We start from the raw sequence: 22,494 nt of genomic DNA on the forward strand, positions 1-22,494 counted from the left end.
AAGTAATTGAATTTGGGCCATAATTAAAAAGTGCAAGGAGCCATGTGATCTCTCCCCCCGATGCCTTTCATCTTTGTAATAGCATAGCCGTTTACGTCTGAGAGGCAAAGTTTTCATCACTGAAATGAGTAATTTATAGTGGTCTTCCATGCTTTATGTGCCATGTAAGGTACAGCAGAAGCCGTATTAAATTGGATATGTAGTTTAATTTGACATTGACGAGAAGGAAACACAAATGAGTTGAGGGTCAGTCATGGAGAGAGCCAGCCAGGAGGATGGGCTGGAAAACTGCATTAGTGACAGGGTTTAATAGATGGTATATGAGTTTAATGTGGAGACTGGCTGTACTATCCAAGCCAGTTTTCTAAATGTGAACAAAATGGTACTTTCCATTATTTGTGCGAGGAGGAATGAAGGTGAGCTTCTGTTACCATTCTTCTATGTGAGTGTGGTTCACATTCCCATGGTTCCTTGAAGCCCCCACCCTGATATTTCCCACATTACAATTGCAGTGATAGTTCAATCAGCACCATATCATTAGAGGGCACTGCAACTGCAGAGTTGTAACCTCTGAGTTATTCAGAATGGTAGTGGTGTAGGGGGGATAACACAGACTCAAAGAGTCCACGGGAGACACCAAGCACGACAGAGTGTATGAAGCAATATAACAGATTGTGGCAAAGATAATGGAGGAAACTATAGGAAATGAAATTGGATGACAAAGGAGGGAAAGACAGAGAGTAAGAAGCTGCAGTGAGGAATAAGCATAGCGTTTGTACTTCACTATCACACATGATGTTCCTTGTGGAGACAGGATTATCAGTCACATGTATTATGTGAGCACTGTGGTTTTGTTTGATGCATGCACTGTTAGTTTTTGAGCTGGTGATATGTGGAGATGCCACTGCTGCATTCAGTGTAAGTAGCTATGAATAACAGCATCAGCAGATATGGAAATTGTTGAGTCAACTGAGCTGCTGCTTTCAGCTTTAAGTTAAGTTTGTGGTCATTTCTACCCCCATGATGTGTCATCACTTATGTAAGCCAATGACCCGACTCTAATCTACTATACTAACCACCATAGATCATAAGTTTGGCACAGTCAGTGCTTCATGTCACATGCTTTTTATGTCTTTGCAAACTGTGCAGGTCCCAGCAACTGACCATCAATCTTGTGATGTGTTTTTTTTTTCTTTCATGTCATCAAAATTCATTTTGGTGCCTCATGATGAGGAACACAACCATGTCCAAATGATTAGCCATGGTCAGGCTAAAGCCACATGATTTCCCTGTGCTTGTACCATCACTTGTCATTCAACTTCTTCTTCTTGCATGCCTCAAAGTCTGTCTTGATTGTCTACTTTTGTGCCTTACACAGCAATGGAGCAAACAAATTAGTTAGCATATGCTAGCACATTGCTCATTGGTCAGTTAACTAGCTTTCTCCACACTAAATAGTTTTAGGTTTTGAGAGAATATTCTGGCTAAATTTAACAAATACCTTTACTGGCCACAGAGTATGTAGCAGATGTGCTAGCACCACTAGCTAGCTCAGTCTAGCCCAACTCTACAGTGCCAAGCCATTGTTCAAAGCCTCAATTGTCTATTACCCTAAAAACAAATGTGCATTCTCTGCAGAGCAATTTCTCCAAAAATAGGCCACACACTCCCAAACAGAGGCATATAGCTGATCAATCACTGGTCCCCTGTACAATGAGGGCCTGCCCTACTCTGCCTCTGATTGACTTACCCTGACATTCTTACCTCAGCCTTAACCAGTCTCACTCCTTAGGCCTAAATCTAACCAACCCAACCAATATAGGCGACGACTACTAGCCAATCAGAGGAAGAGTAGAACAGGTCATGCCTTCACTGTAGTGGAAAGCTCCAGTGACATCATTCTGCATAATACTCAGCCTTGTGCTTTTGTTTGGGAAAGTACCTTCAAAGAAATATTTCTTCGAAGCAATTTGGTAATGGGATGTTACACAAATGGGCTTTTGCTTTTCAGACTACTGCCGCTTTGGGATAGTTTGTCATGTGCTGTCCAGCATTTATTTGTATTGAAATGAAAATTTTAGGAGTTGTTTGTGTCAGGGGCTAAGTATAGTGGTGAGCCCGTTAACATCTCTCCCACTGTGGTTGTGATTGACTATAAATGGCTATAGCCTCCACGTGGGTTGTGTTCACATTCACAGAAGGAATGCCAACATATTGAGCCCAGTGTAGGAGTGTCACTGCAGAAAGAAGCCATCTGCAGTGCACTGGGCTTCACATTGGCCTTTGTAGAGTTTTTTAAATTGTATGTCAGTGCACCCGCGCTGGTGTACTGTCCTGAGTGTGGGCTCTGTGGAAAAAAAATGGAACCACTTGGGTTGGCAGCCAGTCGCTCAGATAAGCTTATCTGGCAATAGAGTAGTCAGTATAGCCCCATTGTGAGAGCTGAAAGGACTGTTTTACAGAACTTGAGGTTAGTTATCCTGTAACCTCTGTTCTCTGATAATATGAATGGGGTGTCTACCTGAAGAACCTACCTTGCATAAACTGAAAAAGAAGTCGGCTTATCTTGAATGATGAGCGACCCTGCTTCAATCACTTTTTTTATGTGAGGCAAGGGGCTTTGCCTTGATGGCTTGCTTAGTAAAGAGGATAATGCTGAGAGAGCACTCCCCATAGGGAGACACCTAACTTCTGTTATCAGAGAACAGGGGTTACGGGATAAATAACCTTGTGTTTTCTCTTTGAGCTTACCGGAAAAAGAAAAACAAAGAAACTGACCCAGACGCATAACTTTTGCTACATTTTGGTGTAGTGTCCACAGTGCTCGGACATACATAAACTCCTAAAACAGAGACCTCTGAAAATGCTGCTGACCCCAATTTGGTTTGAAAACTCCAGTTTTGCATTTTAGTTTGGACAGGTGGAGACTTTTGAAAACAATGACAACGCAGACTTCCAGACTTCAATTCCCACTTTGATCAGGTCTTATAAGTCATGACATGTAAAGCCAAAACATCATAGCTAAATACCTTTTGTGATTTCATCACTCTCTTGTGGGTACTCCTTTCCCACTGCCGTGCCTTCCAGCAGCATTGGATAATGCTCCTAGTACTGCTCTAATATTTCACCATATTTGCTTTGCAATGACTCCCAATCTGTTTTCTTGACCACCTTAAACTCCTGCTGCTTTCAGTAATAGTTCCACCTCACTGTTTGTTCAAGCAAACAATATTTGGTCTTACTTTTCACCTTTGCTGTTTTTCTCTGTATTATTTTCTGTAGCTGCATTCACACCGGCACATGCATGCACAGTGTACATGGATGGTCATATAATGTGCGTAATTAGGCATCTTATCATGGACAGAAATTATTTATGAAACAGAGCTAAAACGAGCATACAGAGATCATTTTCATTTTTAAAACGCTGTCTTAAAATGAAAAAGTTTTTAGTCTGGATGTAGCCTGTACCAGCTTCAGCATGTGTGAACCCAAAATGTACCACATAAAGTTCGTAACAGAGGGATGTATTCATAAGATCTAATGAATTTATAGCTGCACCACACAACACACATCCACACACTTATGTGAAGCCAGCTGGCCAGTGTAACGCAAAATCAAACGGAATGTGACATTTGTTTACTTTGTTGTATCAGTGTTGCCTGCCCACACACCGTTAGGCCAATGTGAAGGCTCCTGCTCCTCCAGATGGCCAGACTGCAGCTGACTCTTGAGGTTCTTCTGTCTTAAAGGCACAATTAAATGTTTTGTTTTTCTAAATCTCAGACACTTTTCAAAGTCATTACTGAATCTTGAAAAAACTGGTGAGTGATGTCCAAGTGCAGACAGGCTGTTACTGAAGCAACCTGCCAGTCACAGTGAACAGTGAGATGCTAGATCCTGTTCGATTAGCTTATTTGGACTCGTCTGCTTCACTGCTTCTCTAGTTTTGATTGGTTTCCTGGGACCCTGTGAGCATTATTATGTCTGCGTAGTTACTGATGCACTGATTTTATTTTATTGGCCCTGCAGATTGGGTTCATTTCATTAAGAACTAGTCTAATTCCCAAAGATATATCAGTGCTTCCTCTTCACCTTTGCCCATTGTAATGTGCTCCACTCAGTTTATTCATGATGTAATGTTCAACAGTAGACGCCAAAGATCTCATCTCATTACAGGTTTTCTCAAGCAATGAACACCGGACCTGATAGAACACATTAGCACAATCTATTAGCAAAACCTACAGTGCTGTAGACAGGAGCTCACAAAATGGAAATGAGGGTTTTTACTGTAGACCTGTCATTCTTTTGATGTACTGCCATCATGTACATCTAACTAAGACATCTAAGTAATCTGTTCCCATCAGTCTTGGCATAGCCTTCACTGTTCCTTTCTTAATTTCTCATATAAATTCTTTCAAAGCTTCTGATCTAAGCCCTTAAAGCCAGCCAATATAATATCAGTTTGACCTCCATTAATTTGTCGCAGAATTTTATTCAGTCTTGATTTAAAACTCAGATTAAAGTTTAGCATTCCATTCTTGTGACTTGCTTTTAGGATTAGGGGCTCTATATGAGGTATCTCAAAACTTCAGATGGAAATATGTAGTCATTAATGTTAGATTCTTTCTGTACTGTGAAGGTGTCATTTCATCAATAGCAACATGACAAATTGGGTTGAGTGCTGAGTTCTTTATACACTCCCCACAGCTTTTTTCCTTATCTTCCTCTCACTCTCTCAAGACAGATTACTGTATACAATGCCTATAAATACATTCACCTTTCCACAGAGTTTTCAAGTTTTATTGTTGCATATAAATGAGTCAGAGTAGATTTAATGTTACATATGTTTCACATCTGGACACTATAGAGAGACATAATATGTGCCAGTGCATGTACAAGTGTTCACAAATGCCACCAGTGAGTGTACCTGTGCTTTGATCATAAGTTTTATGACAGATAACCTGGTCAATTCACACAGGTTGATATAGTTTAGTGGCAAGGCATTGACTTGCCTAACGTTAAAAAGGTTAGTGGTTTAGCGAGTGAAATCCAGATCATGATACAGCCCATGTGCATGAACCAAACAGCAACCTTTGATGCTGAAAAATAAAGCCAACGAGGAAGCACCAAAGACTGCAGTACCTCAAATGGCCAGTTGAGGCTGGCTTGAAAAGTGAGCCGATCCCTATAGAATCCCATGTAAAAAAGCCCAACTTTGAAGCAGGAATAAGCATGTTTACAGCCTGGTGCAAATGGTTTTGGTTTCCATAGCTAATTTCCCACATTTATGACAACTGTACTGTTTAAATTTTATAAGGCTTAAAGTTACACATGATTAAGGGTAGGGCATGTTGAATGACAGGCTGGCTGTGAGGCGTCACCACAGTCTGTGAGTCAGATCCACCCCTCGCTCCTCCACAGCTAAAGCCTGACATCCAAATATGAGCCCCCCTGGCTCCAAAAAAAAAAAAATAAATAAATAAATAAAAAACCTGGCAATGGCTTAAATGCCAAATTTGAGGCTTAAAACCAAGTCCCCAAACCAATCAGTGACGGTGGCTACATCCATTATTTATACACAGTCCATGGCAAAAACACCAGTTGTCGTGTAGTTACAGCAGTAACACAATGGGCGGCTATAGCTCCAGTCTGCATGTCAGGAGTCCTATAGGCAATACACTGAACCCCAGATCGTTGTGCAAATGTGCTTGTGAATGATTGCATTAGATTAGATCCTGATGAGCAGATTAGCACTTTGCATGGCGGCCTCTGCTCTGCCATATGTGAATGGGGTGAATGTGGCATATAGTGCAAAGCCCTTTGAGTGGTGTTGGACTAAGAGTCTCATCCTACTCTCCAATGTGCTATGTGTGAGCTCAGTCCTGCGTGTTCTTTAATGAAGCAATAGGAGAAGATATTCGGTCTCAGTTAATGTAGTTTATTAAGCAGTAAAGGAATAAAATTACAGAGCTCTGGGTCTCAACTTCACGTCCCTGACAAACAACAAAGGTGTGTCAGTTCACGAAGTCTGACCTCCTGTCCTTTCCCTGTCCCAGTATATTTGAGCGTAACAGTGTCATTGTGCACGCAAGGCATTGTCCTCTTCTCATTGGCAGTTCCACTTCCTCCTTCACCACACCACGCCCCTGCCTCGTGTTAATCTGACTCCTTCCCGCTGGCGGTGGGGGCATGGTTCCTGTTTTGAAAGACAAGAGAACAACACAACTCCCTACACGTGCTGTACCTTACTATCTGTATATCACTTTCTATTCTTTTTACCATATATGAAACTAATTATCTAAGCATTGCGGTATGTGCTCCTCAGACTTCATGTCTCTTCCTCTCCTGTACTTCTCCACTTCTGCAAAGCAAACACATTCAGATCAGCTGAAATCATCTCAGTATTCTCATTGTTAACACATCTAAAACTTATATAGTGAAACACAACTTATAGTAAAACACATAAAATCATTCTATTCCCAACAGTGGTCTGAAGACTTAAAAGGCACTATATAAATGCAGGTCCATCAAACACACTGTTAACATTAGGCCTTTAAATATATATACGTGCCACTGTGAAGATGTGTTCAAATAGCTACCTTGAATTACATGTCTCACATTTACTGCAAGAGGCAAATTTCCCAAGTTGGTATAATGGACCGTTTATATCACCCACTTGGTCTGAGTTCATGCTGAACGTGGCTTGCAGTTCTTGTGTGTACGTTTTAAGGGCATGTGAAATTGACACACTGACATGAATCCCTGATGGACTCCTGTATTTTTTTTCATCTGGGTTTGTTTATTTGGTTTGGGTTGCTTTCATCCTCTGTAATTTGCTCTTGGCAGATTGTTCATTTTTCAGTCACAGAATAATTTGCTTAGCTCAGAAATGCAAGATAGCTGTATTTCAGGTGTGACTCATGTGAATGTACAAAGGCTAATGCTCGCCTTGAGTGCAGTCCCAAGTTTTAGTCTGCAGAATGATGTAAAAGCCTCACAATTGCTATTGACTAAACCAATCTTCCGCAGTTTAAAGTGTTCACAAAAAGCCATGATGAAATTGTTTTGTCATTCATTGTCTGTGAGGCATATGTTTGATGGGACCAAACTATGTGCTTTACTGAGAACATGGTGTATTGTGACTTTTCCCTATAACAAATATTAAAAAAAAAATGAAACAGTTTGGGCCAGTGTAGGAAAAAGAACTTTAAAGCTTATTTAATCCATTTTGGCTGAACAAATACTGAATTCTGCCAAAAACATGTCCCCAATACAAGTCAACGCAGCTTACCTCATCTACCCTATCATTCCAGCTGCATTATGGCGGAACAGATTTTGCTCCCAACAGATAGCATTCAAATGTGTCCTGTTTAGTTTGGGGAAGTGGCACTCATTCAGCCGGGCCATGTCAGGCCGTTGAATCTAATCTGCACTTCTCTTGACATATTGGCTTACGTCTGTTGCACATTATACCATTTGACAGTCAAAATCAATGTGGCTTAAGTAGAGATCCTGATCCAACAGCAATCATGGCAGCACCAGCAGCACCCACCTCCTAAGTCCTTAACCCCTGCTGCCTCAATGCAGACCCAGGCGTACACAGCATCATTTTCAATCAATTTCATCTTTCCCCTATGAAAAAATCCACTTCGATTTAAAACAGGCAGCATGATCGAAACCTATGGCGATGTCTCTTAGGGGGTAGAAATTCCATTACCATGTAAAGCAGTTTCTATTTTGATCCTCCCCTTTCTTTAGTTTTACTGCAAATGCAGTCAACAGGTCACTTGGACTTGGGGTATGATTGAAAACCTTTTCCATTTCATGCACAACCCGAGCCTGAGGAAGTGAGTTTAATGGCGTTGTCGATATCATACATTATATTTTGTTCATACCATACACATAGGGTTAAGTATTTGTCATAGCATCGCCAGATTGTGTTGTGTGTAGTGCGGTTGCCAAAAGAAAATGTCAGCATTGTACATTTCTGTAAGCCATGGTTACATTTTTACGTGTCATATGTGTCATATCAATGTTTCTTAGGTTACATAGTTCAGATTACATGTATATGATCTGAGGTTCTCATCAGGGGGGAAGGGGATGGTGAGTATAGTTGATGGATGGCTTAAGGAAGATGGCGTGACAAAACATGCACTTAAAGTCAAAACATGATCTTTTCCTAACCCTAACCAAATGGTATTTTGTGCCTAAACCTAACCACAAGATTGAAACATATCCTCTACATTTGAAATGCACAAATGTAACATATCTGTGGTTTGCAGAAATGAGCAATGCTAACATTTATTCTGGTGATTAGGTTGGTTTTGTGGAAGAATGGCTGCAACATTGTAGATTTTACATTTCCTAGACTGTTTGTTGTACTTTCCTCAGCTCTGTGACCCCTATGTGTCTATTTGCAGTATTTGATCATTTTTGGCACATTCAGGCAGCCATATCTCAAACTAATTAGCTTTGTCATTTTACAAATTTGTTTTGATTTTGACTAATTGCTGACAGAATCTCACATTTGCAGTTCCATCTCCTCATGTTTGATATCTCTGTGGTATCATCTATAGCTGCTTGGGTATTATTGTGATCACACAGTCTTCAGGGTGAACCTCAAAGACAAATGTTTTAAGTGATGTGAAACTCAGTCAAGTTACAATGAGATGAATTGAAGAGACACAATGTCAACTTAGTAAACATAAGCAATTTCAGCAAAACACATTCAGAATCGCTGTAACCTTTAGTCGACTGTGGCCTGCTGTGCTGACTGCAGGACTGGCTCCATTACACAGTGTGCCACACCGCCCCCTTAAGGCTGAATTCAACTCACATCTTCTGTTTCCATTTTTATTTCTTCATATTCATCTCCTGATTCAATTTGCCATCTGTAATTGTTTACGGACTTCCAAACAGTGGCGAAAAACTAACCAACCAAAACAACATGTGATGGAAATCACTGAAGCAAAGCCAGTAAACACACAATGAAGACATTTATGTGATTGCCTCAGCATTGTTTTTAGTTCTTTGATAATTTTCCATACAAACAAAAAAAATTATATTTTGGAAGGGAGTGATTTTTTGTTGTTGTTGTTGTTGTTGCAAGGGCCCTGCACAACTCCACAGGTGCCAGAGAGATGTCGATCAAACAGTCTACATACCAACGCAAACCTGGAAAGAGTTCTAATCAGCCCAATGAAGTGTAATCACCAGAGTCTGTGTACCATAGTTGTGCAGAGCCTTCAAATTGTATCTCAGGTGATATGTCGAACCTTTACTCTGAAATCTAAAATTGATCTTCTTCTAAATCACAAAATTAAAGAAAACAAAGACCCAGTTTCTATCTTAAAGGGAAACACCACTTAAATTGTGAATTTCAATATGTTATTTCCGTGACCTAGAAAAGTTTGATAGTATTTGTGAACATGAGAACATTCTCGAAGCCAGAAACCAGAGAAGTCTCAAACTTGTGATGTCATCAGTTTAAAGTCTGGAGCTGCTCCATAGACAGTGAATGGGAGACTGATTTTGTGGGCCCACATAATATTTCTTATACTTTTGGAATAACGTGTATGAATTTTGAAAATTGACATAGTTCCCCTTTAACCTCACATCCCTTCTTAACCTGCTAAAACTATTATTTTAGGCCCTGGTAACACCCTAACACTGAAAATCATACAGTAAGTTCACAAGGTAATAGTAACACTGCTGCTGTAGGACAAATAATTTATTCCAGGAAAAATAGTCTCTCTTTTTTTTGGTTAGTTCGGGTGATTATTTTCTGAATGAGTGCAATATGTGCTTAGCAGCACAAGCGAGTCAGAGAAATATAGCAGTCACCTATGAATCATTTTCAAAAGGTTTTTATATAGTTTGATTCACACACATCATTTCATTTCTACACTTATGAGGACCTGTAATCAATTCAGTTCCTCTCTTGAAGGCCTTTTCACACCAGGGACGAAACGAATAAACAAAAGCTCATTCCTAACCTCATTCTTTATTCTAACCCTAGGACGTGAGGAAAAGAAAGCTTGCAAGATGGCGCCTGTTAAAGCACAAGAATAAACAAACACACACATAAGGCAGGTATAAAGTTCTGTCTGCACTAGCCTCACTCTGACAATGTATCCAACCTGGACCCACAGCATTAGGGGGCCACATCGGAAAGAATATGCAACACACTTCCTCATGCATTGTTTGCCCTGATGGATGAGACTCAAAGCTAATGCAAACCAGAACCCACAAGACAAATAAGCCTTAATGTGGTTAGGACATAAGCACCCTACATCCTCACTAACACACACACCAAATGAAAATTAAAAGAGCTACATTAGCCAGAGCAGAGCACTAAGGGAGCATAAATGAATAGCATCATGAAATGAGAATTGTCAATTGGCAGCAAAGATTAGTTGGCCTGAGCTGTTGTTGTTTTGTTTTTCGATGCTGGGGGGGAAAAAAAAAACAAAAACATTCCCATCATGGGAGGAGAAGCTTTCGCCAAACAGCAGTCTGAACAATGGTCAGGTGATTTTAAACAACCAACCAGCCATTAGGACACAAAGGACCATAATGAGAATTATTAGCATCCGCATTCGGATTAGTCATGAATATCTAATCCCCGTATGAGGAGTCTTTATCATTCATTTTCTTTTTATTTATTTATATTTAGAACCGCTGTGCCTTGCATGGTATACTACTAATTAGGTTTAAATGTTTGAGTGATGTGCTCTGGCAGCTCTGCTCTGATCCGCTGCTCAGTTAATCAGTGCTGTGAGCTCCAGCGCAGACATAGCGTGATAAGACATGAAAATAATTCAGTAGTCCAGGAGAGTTGTGTTCAGTTTTACACTCTGAGTAGATAGAGATCAGGTTTACATTGATCGCTTTAGATTGGACGCCATATACAGCGCTGGCCATTTTATTATCAGTACATTAAGCGTATTTGATGCCAAGCATGAGTTCCTTTGTTTACATTGTTCCATCTCTTAAATCATAGACTTTGCTAATCCCCTTTGTGTTTCATATTTCGATATAGAGCACTTTCATCCCTGTTTATCTAGGTTTAAGAGTACGTGGTTTTGCAATGCATATGCTTAAATTATTTATGCACGAGGAGACAAACATTCCAGTGCAATTACAGACCCATTATCATCATGCTGAGTACTCATTCAACACAAAGGCCATGTCTAAATTTGCCCCTCAGCCTGCCGGCAGTGAATCCAGCAAGACCATATGTATATGACTCAGTCGGCAAATCATTTCAAGGTTATCAAGGAGACAGTGGCAGCCCTTATCTGGGGCTTCATTTCCTTTCTATTATAGGATATGGCAGGGAGCAGGTCTCACACCGCAAAGCTGTTCTCTAACAGTGTACTGTGGTGCTTTAACATCACTTCCCATCTGGTCCACACCTCCCCTCCACTCTGAGCAGTGTCTGGGTGGAGAGATGGAGAGAGGGAGCGAGGAGGGTTTAGTGAAAAGGGACTGGAAAGAGGTGAGAGCAGCGAAGGGAGGGGGGAGCAGAGGAAAGCCAGTGCAACATTAAAAGATAGGGAAAAAAAACATAAGAAGGGGAGCTGGCAAAGGTAGTAATGCAAAGCCCGTTGAGTCAGAACACAGACATTGGGGAAATCAGAAAAGCTCAGAGTCTGTTTGTGTAGTGGGCTGTTGTGTGTGTGTGCATGTTTGCATTTATGTTTGCTGTACTTTTACGGGCACAATTCTACCCAAACAAAGTAAAAAAAATGTACCCCAAAATAAACATGGTGCTGCAGTGTTTCCCATTTCCCAACACACTTGTCATAATCGAAGGCAGAGACCTTTGAGATTTATAACGATGTCACCAAGGGTCTGTGGCTGGTTAAAAACTTTTGAAATAATTATTTCACTTTGAGGAGAGAAAAAAAGTGTCTTGGAAAAGAAAACACTTTTGGATAATAAATGCAAATGTGAATACAGTGTTCCTTACATTCCAATAATAGGGAATATATCCAGTTTATACAGGTGACATGCATTTTCAGAACATTCTGTATTACAGCATGGCTACAGAAAATCTGGCTGGCAAGAAGTCTGAAAAAAATTAAAAATCTGGAGGGGCTGAAACCAGCACTAAGTGTTACAGATCGTCCTTTGTCCCGTCTGCTATCACTTATCTAAACCAGTGGTGACCACTGATATCCATGATTCACCCCTGGCGGTGTGTGACACTAGATACTGTGCGTTATGTATTGTGTTGTGTATTTTGTTGTACTCATGACTTCTACCTGTATCTCAAATTGTCCCTCGGGGACATTAAAGTTCACCTTACCTTACCTTACCTCACCTTACCTTACCTAACTGAGGACTTTTGACTTCATTTATAACATAGAAAGATCCAGTGTATTCCAGTGAGTATGTTTCATATCAGTTCAGTTGGACACAATGATTTATACTGTAGAAATGTATGCGTTTTTTTATTTATATATACATTTATATTCATATTATTATATTGTAGTAGTTAAAGATATACTGTGCAGGATTTTCCTAATAGGAACACAAGTAATCCCTCTCAGTCCTCACTTATGACCCACTAGAACTGTTTTGTGGCGATTTTTGTGCTGCAGAGACTCTGCCCTCTGCCTGTATTTTTTTTATTTTCTGTTTGGGTTGCGATCAGGTGAGGTCAGGGCTTTATAAAAAGAAAATGACCAGGCATCCAGGAGACACACCCTAAAAGCAAATCTAGCAAAGTGAAATGCCAATCACGAGTGAATCTGGGGTTGGTTTTACATTTGCTTTTGCTGCCGAGCATGTTTACGAACAGTAACTGATAATCCTGCATAGTATACCTTTAAAGTCAAGGTGGTAAAGTAGGAAGACAGCGAGTGGGAGAGTCGAGATGTAAAAGTATGTGTTTTGCTGTTCAAAGTGTGTGTTCTGTTTTATGTCTGCAGCGTTGATGTGACATGTCTGTGCAAACTGTTAATAAAAAACGGCGCTGTAAAAGCATGATGGCATGTATAGCAGCAAAACAGTGGCAAATCTAAAATGGCAGAACACAGTTGTGCAATGTGAAATGATGCATGTGTTGCTGTGATGACACAAGCATTAAAGCACACCATATGTCATAGTGTGTGTGTTTATACTGTAATCAGTAGGTATTGTTGCCGTTTTCTGGTGGTGTTTATACGGCATTAGGGAAGTAGGTAGAGTGCGTTCACTATATGTGGTGCCACAACTGTGTGTAAAAATGAAGGGATGGGCAGGAGACAGGGGGAGGGGAGAGAGGGAAAGCGAGAGGGAGAGGGAGAGATTGTTGATGAGCTCGGAGCCAAAGAGAAATCAGCACAATTTGCTTAATAAAATTAGAGACAGTTAAACTACATGAAGCCAGCTGCTGGTTGAGGGAGCACAGCATTCACCGCAGGACTGCAGCCCGCTCACACACAAGAACTTGACCTGAGTGTGTTTTTGTCTTCTGACCACACACCTGCTGCAATAGCAGCTTTGAATTGCACTCTGACTGCACAGCAGCCGCAAGCTCTCAAGTGAGGCAACACCACACACCTGAGCACCTCTACATTTCCACTAGACCCAGGCAGGCTGGGCTGGGCTCAAAGGAGGGCCATGCACCAACAGACAAAGGAAGAAGGGGATCCTTCCAAAGTGGAAGGGAGTGAGGAAGCCCCCATGTCAGCTTCCGCTGAAGCCTTGGACAGTCCCTCCTCTGAGACTTTTGGAGCTCAGGCGGAGCAGGCCCGAGCTACTCTAACCCCCAGCCCCCGCAGTGGGTGTGGGTTTTTCTGTCAGCCGTGGTGTCTGCTCCTCACACTGACCCTACTCCTGCTTTCTCTCCTTGGCAGCTGGGCAGTGGTCCACCTCACCCTGGGGACCCACGGAAGATCACCGTTTCGGGTCTCGGCCAGCTATGATCAGCGGATTCCACAGGATGACATGGCCACCATTGAGCCCCACTTCACCACTAACTGCACCATGGGTAAGTTGGCTCAACTTTGTCATACGTTCCAGAAATGATAGTAAGGCAATGGTGACGCTGCTCTGTTTTTTTGTATACCGTATACTTATGTGTGAGCAGTTTATGATTTTATTGAATGTAACATTTTGCAGGAATCCTAAAAAGTAGCTTGAGTCACATAAGACTATAAATAAGTGTTTTGTTAAGTGATTAATTCACCAACATCGGTAGTTACAGCTTCAAAAATGCAACCTGTTGCTTAATTTTATATGTTTCATATCATTTTATATTGAATGTCAGTCAGTTTACAATTTGTGTTTGTCATCTAGTTTTCATGGACATGGTTTTTTTTCTTTCACTTTTGCATTTCAAAGACAATACTATCTATCAGTAAATCAGTAAAATAATCTTTACATCAAGCCACAATGAAAAATATTGGTCAACTCAAAAGATCAAATGTGAAGTGGTCCAAGCAAACCAATGCATTAGGTCACCCGTCCTTTGCTTGCAGTTGTTTCCTTTTGTGTTTCCTGTCACACTTGTAATATGTATGCGGACTAAATGTGTCTCACATGTCTGCAGAGTGACTGAGTTCCCAAAGCAGCTCAAACACGTCAAACTGAAAATTGCACAGCTACATTCTGTGATTTTTTTAACTTCATTACACCATGTTGTGCAATGAAATGCGTAGACTGCTAGAGTGAAATAATATCCTTCTCTGTCAACCTCGAAAGCTCCTGAAATTGGATTAATATAACTGATTCAATTTCCTCTGAGCTCGATGCAGAAGCACAACAACCCCTGCTTAAACATTTCAAGTGTGCGTTACTGAGGAAATATAGATACAATCCTTGTTTCCTCTAACAGATGTTTTGTAGGCAAATGTCATACCAAGCTGGAGCTGTTTTAATAGAACGGATTGTTGTTCTGTATGTGTATGAAAATATCCAGATTTATTTAATATAGTATATCATTATTTTTCAAGCAGCTCCATGGTGAAATAGTCAGGATTTTCTGAATGAGTGAGTGGAGTTTAAAGATGCTCCATTTCAGGCTTGTGTAAGAAAAGTTACCCAACTTGTTTACCAGACCATGTTGGAGTCTGCTGAACTCACATAAAAAGGAATTAAAAAGTAAAGGATGACTGAGAGAAGCACTCCTCCAGTAGCAGACTAAATTAAATCTGAAAATTGGCAGCAGCACTCAAAAGAGATCCCTACATTGATATAATGTAGCTTATGCAACGCTATCCTTACAAACCTACATTTCGTCTGAAACCAGATTTGCAATAATCAGTGGCAGAAGTACTCAGATCTTTTACTTACATAAAAGCAGCAATACCACTGTCTAAAAATATTCTGTTACAAGTACAAGTCCTGCATTACTGCACTGTCAAACTCTAGAGAGGTAAAAGTATAGAGTAGCATAAAATGAAAATACTTAAGTACAAATACCTCATAAATGTACTTAAGTACAGTACCTGAGTAAATGTGCTTAGTTTCATTCTACCACTGGCAGTACTGTATTTGTAAATGCGTTTTGGCAAAGTACTTCCCTCTTCATTCACATGAGCACTTCACATTTTACTGTAGCAAACACCTTTAGTTAATATGTTGATTAGTTCAGTGGTTCTCAACCCAGGGTCTAGGGACCCCCAGGGGTCCTTAAGGGAGTTCCAGAGGTCCCCAGAAAAGTGAGGAGTAGTTTGTTTTCATGATTTAATTCACTGCAGAAGTGAGGCCAATTGGAGTAGGATTCATGAGAGTGAATATTCTAATCACAGGTTTCACTTCCACCATGGTTATCTCCTAAACTGTAATTAAGAACTACAGAATTGTGGTCTTAATCAAACATGTAACAACCAAAATGTTTTCAAATGGAGGTCCTTGAGGCAAAATCTTATCAAATAGGGGTCCTTGACCTGATGTGTTTTGATTGAGGGGTCCTTACCATGAAAAAAGGTTGAGAACCAGTGGATTCGACAGTGTAAAATGTTAAAGAGGCTTCTTAGTTTGCAGTTTATTTGTGATTTTTAGTTCCTCAAATAATACACAGATATTGTCCCGTGATTTATAGCATCTGCATTACAGGGAAATTGTTAAATTAACTATAAATCCTCTCTTTGACATTGGAAAGAACCCCCGTCTCACTGCAAACTGAATGATATCAAAACAAAAACCAGGGGTACCAGATTTATAGATTTATGGAGATTAGAACTGAAATCCACACCTTCTGTTAGTGTAAAATGTGGCCTTCATTTGGGTCTTATTATTATTATTCATTCATTAATTTCCTATAAACTGTTGTGGTCAACTAACACAAAACATGAAACCACCAGAAAAGGTTGGCTTAGTGTATTTTTTATTGGACAGTGACATAGACAGTGCTACTAGACACCTGCTAATAATTGTTCCCCGACCTGTCATCTATCATCATCTTCAGTTACCGTGATATTCTGTCCAGATATTCTAGCCGAATCACAATGACAAAAGACTGACAGGTGGACCAGTGCTGTGCACATTATCCATTCTGTATGTTCTATATTTTTCTATAGCACCCTACAGATCATCCTAAAAAATGTGACCATCCCTTAAGGCCTCTTTTTGAATTCAGAGGGATACACACATTCTGGCAAATGTAATCTCCTCTACTTTTGTAGAGGCAGAGTCTCTTTGAGCTCTGCAACAATGAAATAGCTTTAATGCTCGTTCAGTATTTAGCTCTGGATGAATGAGGAGCATGGTTGGACAGGAAAGATTTGCTTAGCTCTAATTCTTCAAATTCGGTTCAGATGGGTTGTTGGGACTTGAGGTCGGGTCAGAGGAGTGAGTTAAAGGGAACAATTCATCGTTTGCAGCTGAGTTCCTCACAGCTGGCCTGCACTGGCAACGAATCAGTAACACCTGACTCCTCCATGACATTATGTGGATTTGGTTGTCAAATATGTAAATGCAGTGAGAAAACTTTCTCAAATTGTCCTCAGAATCACTCTGCAGGAGAAAAGCCTCTGATAGAAGTGCAGAACAAAGTAAAATTTATAAAAGGAACTACAAAACAAATTGATATCATATTACTGACTCAGTGATTCTTTGTCTAACTGCCTTTTCTGTCACTGTAAGGACAGATCGGAGCGAGCACTATTGCTCATGCAAATCCAGCTTCGGCTGAACAGTGTCTAATTGTTCTCTGCTCTGGGTTCACTGTGTTCCTCTTGCCAGGCAGCACATAAGCCGTGGCTAGAAGAGAGAAAAAGTACGTAGACGTGCTGTACTCTTCTCAGGCACCACCTGGGTCCCCAGCACAACACCCTCCATACACATCCCACTCCCAAACTAAGCCCTAATCCGTCTTGGCACGCTCGCCATGTGGCCTCACCATATTTCGCGGTGTTCTAAACCTCCCCCACTTTCCCCTTCAGCACCTGTCACAGACCTGGGCTCAAATTACCTTCCAGCCTACCCAGCAAAGAACATGAAGCCAGGGTGCCCTATTAAGGCTCTCACACTCAGTCCCTGGCAAAGAGAGTTGTTTGCTTTATTTGTTCCAGGCCCCTGCGCTCAAAATTGGCTAATTACTACTATTAATGACCTGTGTTGTCAGGTTTTTTGGGGTGGGCGGCACAAAGCCTTATCCAAACCTGAGTTTGAATAATTGTGTTCGATTGAGTGCCAAACGTGTGAAGTTTTAATTTCACCAGAAGTCTGTGGACACAAAATGTTCTGTATTTCTCAATGGTACACTTGCATAACATTTTCCTGCAGACTTGGAGCAAATTAGCAAAAATTAGTAAGAAAAGCACGATTCATTGTGAGGATTTTCAAATCAGTGAGAGAGGAAAACATTCCAGTGATTAATTTCATTTCTGGCCTTGCAGTGCGTTATTACTTGTTGACGTTTGAGCATGTCTGCCTTGAGATATACAATATTAACAGTCAGAAGTCATAATATTCCCCATTTGCTTTTGGCTGATTCAAATTTATCTAAATCCTGCACATAAATTCAGCCCTAATCAGCTCTCCGTGTGATCAGTTGAATCTGAATTGGAAATTTGACAATGTCCATTTCCTCCCTCTTAGTTGTTTTCCTGAGCAGAAAGGCAGCGATTACTCAAGCCAGTGAAGTGCGAGGAGATATAGTCAATACGGGATAAATAAATGGAGCAGTGTCTGACTTCTTTCTCCATATCCTTCCACTTTAATTAACTCATCAGTCACAGGGCCAACAAGCAATCCAATTTGTTGCCCCTAAAGTGACTTGTGTGGTTATATGCCTATCGCTGCAGCTCATCCTCCTGACAGGAAGTTAGAGTCCCACCTTCTGCTGGTATTTCTCTGATGGTCCTGGCATAGCTGTACAGAGAACGTAATTATTCAAGCACAACAAACCTGTCAATGACACTCTTAACCTCCTACAGTTCCTCATCCTGGAAGTAAACAGAGACAACTGTGATGATTGACAAGCTCATTACCTGATTGTGTCAATAGCAGATTTGACTTTGCCTTCATCACAGCGCTGTGGCAAGGCAGAAGGTCACATTTGCCTTTACACTCATAACAATGTATGTCCACTGAAGAGCAAATTCCTATTGGTGCTCATGTATTACCCTGCAAACTGTCACAATTCATTTTTCCAATTGGACATGTAGCAGAGACAAGGCGACGGCGAACCCCGTGGGAATTTGAACCGGTGACCTTCCCTTCCCTGGCCCATTTCCCTAACCATTACACCTTGCTGCTGCAGGCCCTTAATGGAGCGTTACGGCGAGTCTATACTTTGCGATTAGGTACACAGCAGCGTGAGGGTGTCCCTAGGCCCATCAATCACACACAGCCCTGTGGAGGCAATGAGGGAAATGGGTTCGGAGAGAGCTGGTGGAGTGGACAGTGTGTTAGACGTGTGGATGGATGGTTGATGGGGGGTTTTGTTGAGAAAAAAAAGAGCCATTCAGTGTCATAGCATGGTACTGAGACTCGCCTTTAAATACGCAGAATATCTCCAGCATTTAATTGAGTTTTCAATTTCACTTTGACTGCATGAATAAAATAATCTCATCCCTCGAGTTTTTGTTATCAGTTAACAAGCAAGGGCTGATAATATATATATAAAAACGTCATGCTGTCACAACAGTGTGAGAGTGTGTTTATAAGATCAAAAGAATGTCAAAATTGCCAAAAAATTTTAATGGTTGAGGGATGTCAAACAGTGACGCAGCGGCCCATAAGGATGAGTGATAACTGGTTTCATTGTTTCATTGTCAGTCTTTAAAAGACTCATCAGCTCTGCGGGCGCACACATGTGCAGACTGAATAATGTCAAGCAGGTGTGGAAAATATTGCAAGTAGGGCGTTACATTCATCCTTGTGAGCTCAAGGTGTGATTTTCCTCTGACACAAAAACACACATCCTGTACATGGATCTTATGATCTCAGTGCCAGATTTACACCCTGCTGTGTCCATACACTGGATCAACGCTTTTAATTATGAAGCTAAGCTTTCAGCGCTAATTAATATGTACTAAATAAACTACATTATTATTAAGTTATTTACTGTGGGAGGCTTCTGGCCTAAGACACTAAAACTTTTCATGTTTAGGTTGCACCAGGCAGCTTTGCAGCTTTCAGCCCTCAGCTCTAAGAGGTATTGACACTATTAGTAATTTAAACACATGTTTTTCTGTTTCTTCATATGTGTGCAAGGAAGAAACATTCAGTATTAAGAGCTCAAAAACATAGTAAGTGAATGCAGAAAATTATTTTGTTTTTGTAATTCTTTTCCTACTAAATGCACAGAAATGTAGCATATAGTTTGAGAGCTACCGTATATAGTACTTTTCCTACATACAATATATTGGCTAAGATGAAAAAGTTTAGCATGGTTGCCCATTTGGTCAGCATATATTGTAAAGATGCCTGGATTCACTCATGATCTCCTGGAATTGAGGCTATAGTTTGAAGACAGTTCTGCCTGTTTTTGGTTGGTAAACTGTTCTGTCTAATCTTCATGGGACAGTTCACCCCAAAATGAAAAAAACATGTTTTACCTCTGTGTTGGAGATATTGTCCACAGAGATGTGTGTCTTCTCTCAAATATAATGGAACTAGATGGCACTCTGCTTGTGATGTTGTTAAAAGCACCAAAAAATATATTAGAAAAACTCAACAGCAGTTTGTAAAAAACATGACATGGTTACATAAGATAGGCCACAGACCTTGTTATGAGCAGTTTCATGTGGGAACTATTTTCTCTCTACTGAACAACACCCACCAACCATCCTGGGTCTTCCACGGGGGTCTGAGACTCCGACCCAGCCAACATTTGTACGTGGGGCCCACGTGGGTGGTAAATGGGCTGAAAAATGGGCCCTATATGACATCGTTCACAGGTTCCATATTGCCAATCGCCCACATGTGTGGGTTCACACAAGTGAGCCTGAGATAAGGTGCCAGATTTGGGCCCATCACAGTTGCTACCCAGGTTGCCCTAGCACAACCAGTGTGGAGCCCACTTGGGTAAACCCACCCACGTGGGCAATTAGCGTAGGGTCAATATGGAACCAGTGGAAAATGCCATATGGGGTCCATTTCTCAGGTCATTTGTACCCACATGGGCCCCACATACAAATGTTGGCTGGGTAGGGGCGCCAAATTATTATTTGATAGAAGTTCTTTTTTTTCTTTTTTTGAAAATTAAGATATGTCTGAAAATACACATTAATGGGAATCCAACATATCATTAGGAAAAATAAACTGGCCTGCTCATAAAAAAGAACATTTAATTAACAGTACTCAACATTAATCATAAGCTAACTGTTACCCATGAATCCTTATTCAGTCATGTAAGCTAGCTAACGCTAAATCACCATGCACCACTCACTGTGCGGCACTTATCTATGACGGCATTTACACACTACTGAAACATATTGGCAAACTAGCTGTATAGTTTTTCCAGTTGTACAGACATTCTTGTGAGCAACTATGGATCATTTTGTAACTTTTAGAGCAAGAGACAGACATACCGTCCACCTCAGACACCCAGGTGTAAGTGCAGTGGGTGAGGCTAATGCACCAAGCCATGCTACAACTACAGCTGACTTAGCAGCTACAGGCATGAACAAGTGAGATTAGACCAAAAACGTTTCTGAAAATTATCTCAAACACAATTCAGTATTATACAGCATATGTAGTAGGGGCTCCCTGCTCTGTGTGTCTTTGAGGTCAGGGGTCCTTGGCCTGAAAAACGTTGAAGACCCCTGATCTAGATTGAAAAGTAGCACCACAGGTAGGAGGAAAAATGTATTTTTGATTTGGGGGTGAACTGTCTCTTTAAAGCACGCAGTGCAGCTGATGTATTCAATCTTTTATGGACTAAATATTTAGTAGAAACTACCCACTGTGTTTTGCAGCTGACCTCTCAGAGCTAATATTGAACCTTTCAAGGATCAGAATGTTGTCTGGATCTGGAATGTGCATGCTTCTTGCTGAGGTGAAGTGACTGCAACCACAACTTGCATTTCTTCCAGTCTGTCAGTATGTTTGGCCACTTAATTGTGTTCATGTTGTTTTTTCAAATATATCTGTTATTAGATTGAAAGACCGGCTGGATTAAGCTTTATGGCTGATTACTGGGTGCAGTTTTGCCCTTGGCTGCAGCAGCATTTAGTCGACCATATGTGTTGTTCTTAAAGGTCATTTAACAGGTGGATAGTTTGTTTTCCTGACCAGTAACATAAAGGCCAAAATGTTGGTTGCCTGAGTAGGACACGTGAGAATACGTGGCACAGTGTACATTATTTTGTTCACATCATCACTTCAGTATATTGTAAAGATATTCATAAAGAGAGGCCTAAAAAGGAGAGCTCTGTTCCCCCTTTGCGGTTGTAACTCACCAACATTGTTCTTCCGACAGTTTATGCTTCGCTGGCATTTGATTTTCCCATTGTAGCACAGGTTAAAAGTTGGGAAATAAAAATCAAACAGTGTTCCTATAACAGAACCAGCGATAAAATGTCTGCTGCACTTGAAAAAGTGTTAACATAATTAAAATATAACCTTTAATTAAATCCAGGGCACAAGCTCCCCATCGAACAGTAGTGTTCTTTTTTTTTTATTTAGTCTGCATACCTCATTGTGTGAAAGTGCAAGGGGTCATATTTTTTTAGGCTCATGCTTATTTTAATGGGAAGGTTTTTAAAACAGTGATGTTTACATTTTATAATGAGATGTTTAATAAGGTTAGTGTCAGAGCAGATACCGGTGTTGTGTGGATTGGCGCATCACTTTCACCACACTCAGATGTGGAATTTGCAGTTATAAAACATAGCAGTGCTGAAAAAATCGATTCTCCCATTGTTTGGAATCAATAAAAATACCAAGTTAATTGTTGATTGGCTGCCTACTACCCATTTGCTCATAAATAGAAATTCAAATCCTTGTTGTTGCGCATCTACTGTAAGAGGACCACCACATGCTTTACAATCCATTATCCATATTGCCATCTCTAGTTCAGCAATGTTTTCTACACAAGCTCAATATGCC

The 22,494-nt window shown here is 40.7% G+C and overlaps 1 protein-coding gene across 2 annotated transcripts in view; it reads left to right on the forward strand.

Moving 5' to 3' along the window:
- The window catches only part of alk (ALK receptor tyrosine kinase), a 477,599-nt gene that overhangs the window by 364,475 nt on the left and 90,630 nt on the right, over positions 1–22,494 (forward strand). For both annotated transcript variants that reach the window (XM_033643119.2, XM_033643120.2), the window contains exon 5: positions 13,848–13,981. In XM_033643119.2, coding sequence (XP_033499010.2) covers positions 13,848–13,981 — 134 coding nt within the window. The remainder of the gene's footprint in view (positions 1–13,847; positions 13,982–22,494) is intronic.

The sequence above is a fragment of the Epinephelus lanceolatus genome, chromosome 15 (genome assembly GCF_041903045.1).
Source record: "Epinephelus lanceolatus isolate andai-2023 chromosome 15, ASM4190304v1, whole genome shotgun sequence".
NCBI lineage: Eukaryota > Metazoa > Chordata > Actinopteri > Perciformes > Serranidae > Epinephelus > Epinephelus lanceolatus.